The 13,783-nt window shown below is 33.1% G+C and overlaps 1 protein-coding gene across 1 annotated transcript in view; it reads left to right on the forward strand.

Annotated features, from left to right (window-relative positions):
- The window catches only part of ISPD (isoprenoid synthase domain containing), a 129,602-nt gene that overhangs the window by 65,556 nt on the left and 50,263 nt on the right, over positions 1-13,783 (forward strand). Inside the window, exons 6-9 of the mRNA XM_026077098.1 lie at positions 416-513; positions 5,551-5,640; positions 6,327-6,419; positions 10,873-11,001. Coding sequence (XP_025932883.1) covers positions 416-513; positions 5,551-5,640; positions 6,327-6,419; positions 10,873-11,001 — 410 coding nt within the window. The remainder of the gene's footprint in view (positions 1-415; positions 514-5,550; positions 5,641-6,326; positions 6,420-10,872; positions 11,002-13,783) is intronic.

The raw sequence follows: 13,783 nt of genomic DNA on the forward strand, positions 1-13,783 counted from the left end.
CACCTTTCCCAGTATTGCTGATACTGCATTTAGTGACCCGTTAAAGTGATAAGCACTATGAATATTTCAAGAAATTACTTTTGTGGTTGTCATCTAATGTCAGTAATGTGGACCTGAACAAATACCTTTTCATAGGTGTCCATTGTTTAAGTAAGCTTTTGAAACAGTCCTTTTGTGATATTTTCACATTGTACATAATTATATAAAGTATAATGTAAAGCTTGAGTTGTAATCTATATTAATTGTGCCAACTTCCCTTGAAATAAATCTTAAAGTTAAATTTACAGCTGTTGAAAAGGTTCTGTTGAGAGACAGCAGTATATGAATTGAAAGTAATGTTCAGCAGATTAGTAATTTTACTTGACGTATTCTTTGCATGAAACATTCAGTTCTTTATTTTTCTCCTTGATCGCAGACAACCTATCACAACAAATTTGTGTTATTACTGATGTGAAGGAAGATGCAGTGCAAGTTGGTTTACTTCTTCATGAATCTCTGAAAAGCCAAATAAAAGTAAGTACGGCCCTGGTTGTAAATTTTATGATTAATCTAATTTTTCTGGTTGTCACAACTTGTAAGAAATGGTCTAAGTATTGTGACTACAGAAGCTAAGGCCTTCTATGTCACTCTAGTGTTACAAGGCATTAACACCAGGTGTGGGAGCTACCAAGAAAGAAGCATCTTCTGCCCAGTTATGATGTGGAGATGCTCTTTAAAATGTATATATTAGATTAGAGGAGAAAATGGATCCAGACAGCAGAAAGAACTTTTTTTTTTTGAGGGGGGGGTGGGATTTTATGGATTCAGTAAGCCCAAATTGTTAGATTTGTCACAGAAGAAATACTTTTGTTACTTTGAGGTCTGAACTAAAATCTGAACCAATTAAAAAATAAGTTGCCTTCCTGCAAAACTGCAAATGCAAAGTCAAAGTAATCGGTCTTTGTGCAGAGATATGGAAGTAAATTTCACTGAAAGGGATTGCTATTGGAAGCCCTGTTGTAGAATACTGATGGAGTTTTCCATTGGCATTTAATTACCTTGTCCTTTTTTGTTATTCCTACAGATGGAACTGCAATATGTTTTCATTTTTCCAAAGATAATTAGCATTTGATAATGGGGTAATTCTTAATTATGTCTTAGTGATGATGTCACATCTTTGCATTTCTCTAAGGAGAAATACAGCAGTACTAGCTGCTCAAAAATAGAGGTTTCCTGAATTGCATGATGTTTCTTCAGTGTGCTGGAAAATAAGACTGATTGTAGTGTGGGCCTGTAGCTGAATGGGTTTTATTCATGCGTATTGATCTTCTGCTTCCTATGCTTAATTAATTTTTGGATGTTTTTGTGTAACTAACTGTTTCGTTATTTTATATTTATTATATTTACTATGGAAAATCATGCTTTATATCTACTGCATATCTACATGTACAAGTGCAAAACATTGGAACACTTGAGTAAGACTTTTTCTTTTCTGAATGGCTGTATAATGGAGTAGAAGTAAGTTTGCATTTCACTGATACCAGTTCACACCACTACTTTTCCTTTTTCTTCTCTTGCTTTAAATTATTCTGGAAATACTAGAAAGACATCACTTACCCATATTTGAAAAAAAGTACTTCTTTTATGTGTTGACTTACACATGTATTATGTTTGCATATAGCCACATTAATAATACCATAAGAAACACTTCTAAGCCAGTAAGAAAAAGCTAAGCATATGTTATGTCCAAGCATCCAACATTCTGAAGCCAAACTTAACCTCAAATCAGGCTAGCACCAAAACAAAACTTAAAGAACTAAAATCTGTAATGTGCTTCCAAATTTTCATTGCAAAAATAACTTACTGTTGGGTTGGTGGGACATCTAAACCTATGGTGTGTTTGATTAATCCACAAATAAAATGACCACAAACAAGATAATGAGGGCATCAAGTGAAGGGATTCCTACCGATATGGGACTGAATTTTTTTTGATGGCTCTATTAAATCAGTTTATTTAACAGTAGTTGTCAGAATCTGTACTTTTAGCACCTTTCTTTTCTTTTTTGATCCATGTTTTCTTTCTTCATAATTTTGTTGATTGTTAAAATTCTGTTTAACACTTTAAAACATTCCTGCAGGTGGCATCTGCAAAAGAACTCCAAAGAGATCCCTGTATATTAGTGTTGCTTGAAACATCCTCATTCATTTTGTGAACCCTTTGAGTTCTTTCTATTTAATCACTTAATCATTATGTAACAAGTTCTTTTTACTGAGATAATATTTTAGGCTAATTTTTACTCTCCCAAGCAGTGTTATAATTAACTGATGTTTTTCATAACTTTGATTAATATTCAGTTAGTTTAAAAAAAATACTTTTGCATAGGACACTGACATGCCAAATAAAATAAAAATTAATTTCCATTAATTGACAATGAATTGAGGATTCCGGTTTGGCAGTGTTAGCTCTTTACTCGCTCGTCAGTCAGCAAGGACTGTGATTCACCTATCTACTTTCTGATGGGTAATCTGCTATTGAATTGGTATTTCCTGAATGCTGTTTCATAGCAAAGTCTGTTTTTATCACTTAGTCTGACCTATTGCATAATACGGGAATCGAATTAATTCCGTTATTCACAGAGCTGGATGTGAGAGGTAAATCGAAAATACAAATGATTAAAGCCTTGGAGACTAGTTAAACCATTTCATTAATTGTCAGATCATTTCTTAAGGCTATTTCCTCCTTATCTGAAGAAGATAAGAATTCAGAAGAATTAAAATAGGCTTAAAACTTGATTATCATCACTGATAATGTCTTCCATAGCTTGAACATCCAGTGTCTCTCTTAGAATATAAAAACTATAGACAAGAGACCTGAAATGAGACTGAAATCGACAGAGATAATAATCAGTGGATCTTTCAGGAAACTGCACAAAAACTACTGATTCTACATAGTGTTAGGAAAAGACAGAAAATCCATGTCAATATTGGAGGATTGCCGGAGAAATAAAAATAGTAACGCATACGATATGATCATTTGCTCTTTCATTGCTTTGGAATAGGCGCTGTCTAGAAAACATTTTGGATGATCAGTCCCAGCTACCCTGGAATCTACTTTGTTCCAAATAAATTGATAAGTAACTCTACTAAGAGCTTCTTTGGAGACATGCTTCTATATTTTAAAAAATTGATTTCTCTTGAGTTTACTCACTCTAATAGTTTTTCTTTCAAATTATGAAAAGTGAAAGGTAACCGTACAATTTGTTTAGGAATTCTATAATTTGTCTGCAGAAGTGTGCTCCAGTGAAGAGATTTTTTTCCAATATTGTTATAGTAGAAGAAAATCACAAATGATGATGTAAAGAAGCATTGGGTAGTCAGTTCATAGAATGTAAATTCATTTACTAGTTTGGAATTTGCTTCAATTTACAAAAAAAAATCCATATGCAGTAGTATGTAAAATGAGGCTTTTCTTTTCAAACATGAAAATAGCCTTTCATGTACTCGTTTGCGTGATGTTGTGTGCGTCTATGGGTGAGTGTGTGTGTATCTGTACAAGGATGGATAGGCGGGTAGAAAAATTGCAGAGTAATCCTGTTTTGAATAGAAAAAAGAGATTAGATTCAGGCTTTTAGCTGATTCCGAATGGCTTAAACTTGCTTATATTTAGACTGAACACCCTTGCCCAAACTACCTATTAAAAAGTGAATTTGGCAAGGTACTGAGCACAGTTATCCTGAACGAGCATATTAGCCTGTGTTCAGTTTTAAACACATGAATAGTTTCACTGAAGTCTTGCATGAATATGGGCAGAGCTCTGCATTTCATATGAGAGAGAATTCTTTTGAAAACTAATAAGAGTTACACATTTATGAAGATTTGAGAACCAAGCTCTTAATACGTTGAACAACTCGCCAAAAGAGGGATGTGTGTATTTATGCATATACCACACATACGTATGTCTTGTTATGATTTTACCTGTGTTCCACCCCTCCCAGAATATAGATCTAGCTGTGCCTACTTTTCCAAGAGAGGCATCTGATCTTTTTGCTGGATAATATAGTTGTAAAAAAAAAGACTCAGTGTACTGTCATATCAGATCATTCAAATTAAAACTCTAATACACTATATATTTTTTTAAATGTTCAAAAATCCTTAAACATCATGTATTGTAACTTTTCAAGGAAAAAAAAATAGTAGGCCTTCTCCTTTGAATCATATTCCATTTACCTTCTGAAAAGACTCTGGTATGCAGTATGTTCCTCTTCATTTGAGTATGTGTAAGGTTGTGAAGATAATGGTGATTTCTGATTTTACTGCAGAAGCTCAAGTCAGAAGAGCCCTGGAGTATTGCATTTTTCAGTATTTTTAGTAATTTTTGCCTTCTGTGTTTTCCTTCCCTTGCTCTTCAAAATATTAAATAATAGCTATTTAGAGCTGCATTATCAAATTTTCCTCCAAAATGGTTCTAAAATCTTTAATGCATAAATTTCAACTTTGAGTTATAAATCACCTTCCTTTGCAAACAAGTTAGCTGCCCAAGTATTACAAAAATAAACAAATAGCAGTACAACTTTAGATAATAGTGTAAAGCCTTCTTTAGATAGGTATTTGGTACTTCTGTTGGATTGTGGGTTAAGTGACATTTGAGGGAACGGAGCAGAGTATATCAGTTCTTTTGATGGCTGTTAGCATATAGGATGTGTTCTGGACTGAAATAAATCTGAGCAGTGCAACAGGGAGGTTAGCTGGCTAAACAGAATCAACATGAAGTTTTTGGCCTTTTTTCAACTGTGTCTGTTGGCTTTAAAATGCTATCTCCTTCTAGGGAACAAATCTCCCTTCCAATATCTGGTTTGCCATTTTACTTGAGGCAACCCTGAAGCTGATGATGTAGTAGAATCTACTTTTTATTTTAATTACGATAAGATCATTTCTTATCTGGTGTCATAGCTGAAGGTTGCAAAATAAATATGATTGTCATTAAGATACTATTTTAAAGTATTGACTGAAGAAATGCTTTCTAGGGGAAAATCTAAATGTTGCTTGGTGTATACAGAATTCCAGAATACCTAGGCAGTTGGAATTCCCTATGTACTTATTTGTTTTTTAATTGCATGAGGACCATATAGGTATTTATTGAACATTGGAGAGGTTTACTGAGAATTAGTCACTGAAACCTTTTAGATCATCTTGACCCTATAAACAGTCTTTTCCTCTCTGGGAATGGTTGAACGTACTGAGACAGGCTGTGGCTCTAGTGCCTAGAATGCTCCATCTAGCAGAGGAGCGGCTGCTTGGAATGACTCCCTCTAGCAATACGCTGAAGCAAAAACTTGCAGAGTTTACCTTTTGCCAGTCTACCAGCTCGGCAAGGTACTGGACTTGGTGCTTCACTGTTGTGTCACTTAAAAATTTGAGCAGGGTTTTTAATTCACATATTAGAAATACTATTTGCCAATTTTATATCACGTGAATGAACAAATCCACCATAATGGTGGAAGCTTAAGCAGATAATTAATGCTAAAGTCAAATTTGTGGAGGGTTGGTTTTGTTTGTTTTTTTTCTCATTAGGTTGAAGCTATATCAATATCTCTATGCAAAAATGACAGCCATCTACAGAACATGTTTTCAGGACGGTGCTACAATTTTATTTACATACACGTAAGTAATAAGGATTTATGCTTTCAGTTTTATAAATTAAAAAAAGTGTATTAGTAATGGTAAATGATAAGCATATGTTTGAATAATAAGTTGTTTCTTATTTCTAACCTCTTGGTATATCCGTTTCTATGTTTGGTATTTCTGAAGTGCACCAAACTAGATCTTTGAGATAGCGGTCCAGTCTTTCTTTCCTGTTTTTTACACTTCCTCCAGTCATAGGTATCTAGTTAAACCAAAAATGAAATTCTTGAACAAGAGGAACACATCAGGAACACAGCTGAACGTAGTTTAAAATTTCCTTTCATAGAGATTGGAGGGAAGTGAACTGTCTCATGAACAGGTATATCCTATGTGTGGTCATTGCTACCATGGTCTAAATTGGTATTTACTATCTTGAACAGATTCATGCCACACAATCTTTATTTGGGTCCCTCTGATGGAACAGGAAGGTTTTAACGGAACCTTATTTGAGACCAGTCAAGGGCCTTAAAAGATGTTATATACATTTCCTAAAAATAATATTATTAATCTCAACTTTTTTCCATATATCCATAACTTTACCAAACAAAAGCATTACAAATATAAAAAATGTGATGTATCTTTTTTTTAGTAAATAACACATCTTTAAATTCCATTTTTATGAAATAACTTTGTTTTTAGTAATTTTAACATTTGTTTTCATTTAGGATAAACAATCTGCATTTCAAGAAACCCAGCTGCTAGTGGATGTTTTGGAAAAATCAAATATTACTCTCTTATATCCAGTTATTCTTATTTTGGTAGGTTAACTCTTATAAATTACTGTAGTAAACATCTAATAAAATGTTTTTAAATGTTAGACTTCAAACTATTTCAAGAGACACTGCTAACTGAGTAAAATGGTAAACTTGAACTGTAAATTTAATCGTAAAGGGTGTCATTGCACTGCAGCAAATGTACTACATCCTGTCAGGAAATAAACCAACGCTAGCAAAAGGCAACTTATTAGTTATATATTTCATTGAAATATTCATAGTGGCTAGTCATATTGAACTATTAGCTCCTGCTTTGCTGTTGTGCCCCATCTCTGCTGGGTGTACTGCAGCATGATGCATTCTGCTGGAATGTTTAGTCAAAGGAGAACTAAGTGGCTTTATTTTTATCTGTTCTTTGTGGTTTATTTGAAGTTTTAAAATTATTATTGCTTTTCTGGTTCAAGTATTAAAATGAATTTTTAAGTACTGTGCAGTATAATTTTAAAACATATGTACGGCTGAAGAATCTGTTCTCGTACATGGCAAAAGTTTTAAAGCGTATTTTCAGGTGAAATTCTAAATATTTGACTGTTTCTGCCAGAATAGTTTAATAGCCCACATGGAAGACAGCTGAAGGTGTACATGAATTTTGTTTTACTCAAACTGTGAAAAAGAAAATGTGAGTAGATTTGAAAATTTCTTTGCTGTGTAATAAGGCATAATTCTGTCATTTTATTTTCTGGTTTAGTAGTTAGGGTTGGATGTATTGTAGTATTGTGTGGAATGAGTCATTTGTGCCATCTGTCCCCAAGGAGTATGCTTTTGGACTACATTTACTATACTCTCTAGTAAAAATGCATCATAATCTGTTGTGATTTTAAAATATCGCTCTATGTATGAAGCACTTGTAAATGGATAAATAATTATTCTACCTGAAGCAAAAGAATCCTGAATAGTTTCTGAAGTGTAAAATCTAATGATCTGAAGGTAAAACTGAGGGTTTACTTCTCAATTTTAGTCTTAATCTGAAATTTACCTTCCATAAGTGATGAAATTTTATTACCTCTTTAACAAATAGATATGAAGATTCTACTTTATAAATGAAAAATTCAATATCCTCACCTAATGTATGTTGTTGCCTCAAGTCCTGGGAGAGTATGATTCTTTGCACATGGAGACTTAGCACTTTATTTCTAGCCTGTTGTCTTGACCACATTTTTGAGGAAATTCAGGGTGGAGCTTCAATTTTACTAAATTTTCAAACAGAAGTGAATTATTTCCGCATTTGAAAATGAGAGTAATGATATGCCTCTAATTCTGATGCCCATTCACAAGGCTAATGGAAAGGCAGAATGTTCTTTTCTGGACTGAGAATGTTTTCATTAGCCCTTCATCAACAACTTCAAAAATGATTTCTCTGTGTTAAATTTTGGGGGAGCATGGTTAATGAAAGTTAGAATTGTTGTTGATCAGCTAGGTAATACTATAATATTAAAAACACGCTTTCTTTTTTTTTTGCTTTTTTTTTTCTCCCGGATTCATAGGTAATCTCTACCATGGATTGTGAATTAGTGTTTGTTTTGTTTTATTTTGTTTTTTTCCTAGACACATGGAATATAAGAGCTTTGTTTGTATCATTGCAGTTATAAATATCTCTGACTTAATACTTTCAGAGAAATACATAAGGATTGAAAAAAAATGCTTACACAAACTCACTGTGAAACTCAGAGGTTTTGTCCCTAAGATCCATAGATCTTGAAGTCATCATAGAATCCAGCATTATCTTTAAAGAAAGCTTACTTGTTTGCACAGCCTACTGAAGGCACAAATAATTTAAGCAAACACCTTTTTAAGCAGTCTCAGTAAAAAATGGTACGTTTAATCCCTTTTGCACTGCATTCTGGATGCATATTTCATGCATCAGTTGTTCCTAACAAACATTTGAAATTTCCCTAATCTAGACAGTGGGAGAAGAGTCTTGCAATTAGGTGGAAAGAATTGGTAACATTAAAAACACTTTTTACACATGTAAGTGTATCTATCTCTCTAAAAACAAAAAAGTACCCTACCTACAAAAAGACATTTTGTGCTACACGTTCTAGTTTTATGGAGTTACCACATTCTCTTTTAGAAATCCAAGATGGAAAAAATAGGAGGAGGACTGGGAAATAGGTTTTAAATGACTAAAGAATTAGCTAAACAAATCATTGTCTTATATTAATCACTGGGATCTATTTAAGTCCTTTAAACTTCCAATCCCTAAAACTTTTTACAGATGGTATGGCTTGGGGAATAGAAACTTCTTTCAGCAGTCTTTAATTACATTGAATGTTGGGTGTTCTCTTAAATAACACTTGAGTAGTATTCTCCTCAGCTTTACTTTTTGTTAAATATCTCACTTAACATAAAGCCTGAATGAATTGTTAGAGAAAAGTCCTGTAAGATGCTTCCCTTTTGATGTAGAAGGTTACATTTAACATTTCTCAGACAAATGTGACTCCGAATTTTAGGTAATATGATGTTTATATGCATAGGTTTTAGGTTCAAGTTGAATGGATAACATTATTCCTTTCTACTCTCAAAAGTAAACCTGTTCCTGGTAGTGAAGAACTGAAAGGAGAATGGAAAGTTAGCTGCTTTCCTCATTTAAACTTTATAGTCAGTAACATTTTGTTTTCAGCCTGCAACCCAGTCTAATTTAGACTTTTGTGTAATTAGAAAGTTCTCATCTAGTCTTTGATTTCAGAACACTTGTGACTTTTTCATAGCAATCTGATAATTAAGAGAATTGATTTTAGTTTTTGTTCCAGTGTTCAACTTGTTTGATTGTAAGAATAACAAGTGTTATTACAGCACCAGATTACCAATTTATCCAACCTGTTAATCAGCCAAATATCCCAGTAGAAGAATGGTCAGCCCTGGATATAATGATTTCTGTGCATATTCCATCTATGAATTGCAATAGATGAAGAACCAGGTGCAAAGGCTATCGCTCTAGCCTTTAGGACAGCTTAAAGTTGCAGGAGAAACAGGGAAGCACAGAGGTAAACTTCATGCAATCATTTTACCTCTTCCCTGCATCAAACCAATATCCTGTCCAACTCTGCTACAACCAAAAGCATCTTATTCTTAATACTTTTCTGAGTAATTTGTATACACATTTGTAGATGCAAGTGTGTCACTGAACAGATGTGATTGTTTTGATTTTGTTATAATTAGTTAGGGTTGGAGAGAAAGGAATTCTAATACTTCCTCTCTGTAATTGCCAGTATTTGCACTTCAGCGCAAAAGCAGGTTTGTGGGAAATCTCTTATTAATGCCGTGTAACAGGGCAATGTAAATAGGTGTTAGATTGTATTCTCTCAAAACCACAGGTTTAAAATTTCTTGTAAATAGCTGTAAATGAGCAATACTTACCTGTGTTTTTGGTTTAAAAAAAACACCCAAGCCCTTAATGAAATTTTAAGTGTTTAAAAATTCATTTTGGCCTGTGTAGTAGAAGACAATAGCTTGCTGGTGAATATTTCCATGAAACTTTTCTACTTGTAAATGTGCACTTAGAAAGTAAACAGTTTTTTAAAAATTCTTTAAAGGAAATGAGTAAATGCATGTTATGTGTCAAGATAAATTGAACATAAGTTACAAAAGGAACTTGAAATATTTTTCCCATGTGTGGATCTCAGAGGTTAGCTCTCTACTTCCACCTCTCTGTACCACTGACTGATAAATTTTATATGGCTGGGATCTTTCAACCAGAAAAATATTTCCTGTTCTTTTAAGAAGATTTATGACTTTAGATATTCCTGTTATTAATAAATGCTTGAACTTTATATGTAGAAATAATCATCCTTAATCTTGATTTTTATGGTTAATAGAAACTTTGCAAAGTAAACTGAGGAAACTATGAGAACACTTAAGCCCTGGGAAAGAGTTCAGAGAGCCCTGAGCTAGGAGAGCCGGTTGTGATCTCCCCAGAGAAACTAGCTCAGGTCCTGGGAGACCTGCCAGGTTTGTGCAGCATCCCGGCTGGGCGAATGAGCCTTGCCTTTCCCTGCCCCAAGAGCTAGTCTTATCCCTTTGGATAAAGTCTCTAAGATAGCCTTTAAGATAAAGTCTCTGCTTTTTAAACTTCAAGTGTTATGTTGAAAAGAATGCAATTGAGGTAACTAAAAAGGTGCTAAATTAAAAATAAGTCTTTAATGAATGAAATGCCATTTTGAAAATCTTCAAAGTGCTTAAGACAGACATCTGTATTTCTCTAATTTCTTGCTACTAAAAAAAATTCCATGGAAGTCAGTTTAAAGCGTAGAAAAGAATTTGCTGTTTTTTTTTCTGATTTAAACATTATTAAAATGCAGTCAGAAGCTAATTAAGAAAAACTTTTGTTAGCCTGTATTTTTGTGTGTGATTAACAATGATATATTAAAATTTGGCAGTCTAAAATAATGCATTTTGAAAAAGTGGGGTGGTTTTTTTTTTCATCTTTGTTCCTTTGCAGGTGCACTTGAATAGTTCAGAAAATATTTCTTTCAGCTTTGGGATGGAAAAGCTAACTAGGATCAAGAAATTTGCAAGGGAAGTGAAAGAGAAAAATATTTGGGTTTATGGTCTCCTTATCCATTACAAGGTATGCAATTCTTCTTTTTTCCTGCAAGTTATCTACTTTTGTGATTTATATGATTAATGATAGAATCTTAATTTAAAAAAATCAAAGGGAAATAAATATGACATGAAAAAGGTTTGTTGGAAAGATTCTTGCCTGTTCTTGTTTAAAATTCAGAAGAGCCTCTGGTTACAGGCAAAAATGTAAGCATTTTGATTAGAGAGCAACAAATGCTAAACAGTTTTTCAAAGCCTTTGAAAATGTCAAAGCTCTTTTGTCTTTTTGCTGTTCTATTTAAAACTTTATTATTTTCAGCATTTTAAAAGTAGAAAATATCAGAAATATTTTTGATCAGCGGTTTTACAAAATTTTGTTCCCCATCAAAACAATGTTTAGTATTCAGGTAACAGAAAACATATGGCATACAGATGGTGAAACAAACAGTATCCATTTCTCCAGTAGTAGCAAATTGTCTCAGATGGAGGCAAAAAGACTTAGCACTCCAGCCTCCTTTGTACTCAGAAAAGCTATTTAAAATAAGCCATTTTGCCTGAGAAGGTGTTCAGCCTGTCAAAAAAATTGGACTGCCTTGGCTCCAGCTCATGTAGAGTTTTTACTGCTTGTGTAAACAGCTATTTTCTTAGTCAATAATGAAGAGAGAAATGCCAGATATGCAATGGAAATTTTAATAGAGAAGAATAAATGTAATCCTAACTGATGTTTCAGATTGCAATAGGTATTTAGGTTTATATAGAATTGACTGAAAATGGTCAATAGTTAAATATTTTTTCTGATATGCCAAAGACTTGATTTTCCCCAAATTCCATTGGCTTTATTAAGAGATATGAATATCAATACCTATTAAAATCAGATAATTAATGCTCTTACAGATTTCTGATACCAACATAACTATTTTATAGGGGAATGCTGTCATTATATGACATTAGTTATCTCTTCACTTGCATGCTAATAGCATATTTTGGTTAAATCTATTTGATCTTTTTAAAATGATCTTGGAGTCTTAGGCCAACATATTTTTAAAGTTGATATTCATGAAAATTGAAGATTTCTGTTAAATTATAAAGCCTAAAATAATGTGGTGTCAGTTTTTCAGTTAAAACTAAATATCAATTAAATAATTGTTTGTTTTTCTGCAGACCTTAAATTCTGAGAATTTTCCCATCCAAATTATTTTGCTTTGAAATTAAACATTGTATATTGCTTTTTAAGGGAAAATGGAATAGATTTTGGAGACACTCCTAAAGAATAAATCTTGCCTTTTGAAATATATACTTGTTGTAAATTGACTGTCAATTTGCATTTCTAAAACATTGAATGCTTATTTTAAATTTTGAGTTTAATCAGAAATAGTGTTTTTCTTATATAAGTGTATATGGAAATTGCATTGTCGTGATAAGATTGTGGAAGCATGCTGGATCTATGATTTCCAAATTTAAAAGGATTTTCACACACTTTCTGAAATATATCTAAAAGTGTTGAAATTACCACCTACATGAAAAGAATAAAAAATAAAATCAAATAGCTTTGATCCTTTACTTTCTATTGATTAACTGATTTAAGTGATTTTAAATCATTTTAAAATTCCCTTAAACTGCGGTCTGTAGTGGCTTATCCTGAAGCAAGATATCCAGCAAATACTTATGTTTATAAATTGCAGTATTGTACAGTGCAGACAAAGCTTCAATAATCTCACTGTCTGTTGTGGCAACTTGTCCTAATCTTCCTCCTGAGTTAGTGTTTTTAGTTTTTTGTTGGTAAAAGGTGTGTGTGTGTCTCTCTCTCTCTCTCTCTCTATATATATATATATATGTTTATATCAAATCACTTCTTGCTCTCTGTTAGAGCTGCCTTTCTACTTTTATGGTGCTGGGATATTAAATTAAAGTCTGGTAAGATATGTGTTATACTAAAAACTGAAAACAGGAAGGATTGTTACCTTGACTGGTGTATACTTTTAGAAATGCTTTCCAGTAGTTTGGATTTAATTTTGTACATGAAGTTAAAGACTGTGGCAAGTATCTGCACCTGCTAGAAAGTCTTGGATATCTTACTGAACCACTAGTTTTCTCAGTTTGTTTGGATTCCGCGTATATGGCTTCACTTGGTTCTTTCCTACCCATTTCAAATCTTTTCCTGTGTCCCTTTTGCTGTCTTTTCACTCTAGTCTCTGTCAGTGTGCCTGTTTCTTTAGTTTGCTGTGATCTGTAGAGTAGTGGAAGGTAAAGTAATTTGTGTAGGATTTAATTTTTTTTTTAACCCCCTACTCCCTCCTCTTTATTCAGTAAAGTTTATTTTGTATTTTGGAACTCTGTATCAATTCAAAAGTTGATAAAGCTTCTTTACAGTATTGTAGGAAAGCAGTGAGGAAAACTTTGCAAATAGGATTGTCTGGATTAGGACAAGTAAGAGTGGAGGAATAAAATACGGGTGTCTTTGTGCTCTTTGGGGAACTGTGAAAATGGAGATAGGAGGATATACAACTTTTTTCTGGCGGTATAAACCCCATTTTTTCCCAGAGTGAATTCTGACTTCCTGTGATAAAAATCATTTGGATAACTGCTGAAACTTAGCTTGAAGAGATCATAGAAGCACATTATCATGGTAAAATGTAACATAGCAAGTATGGCTTTAGTGCAAGTAGAATGTTTTTCTTAATTGAGAGTATATATAAGTGGATTAAAAGGACATATGCTGATAGCAACCTTTCATAAAGCTGACTGGAAGAAAAAGTTTTTATAACCATTAGTTGATTTTTATGAACTGTATTATTAGCAGGCATGAATAA

This window comes from Apteryx rowi, unplaced genomic scaffold, assembly GCF_003343035.1.
Source record: "Apteryx rowi isolate R43461 unplaced genomic scaffold, aptRow1 scaffold_449, whole genome shotgun sequence".
NCBI lineage: Eukaryota > Metazoa > Chordata > Aves > Apterygiformes > Apterygidae > Apteryx > Apteryx rowi.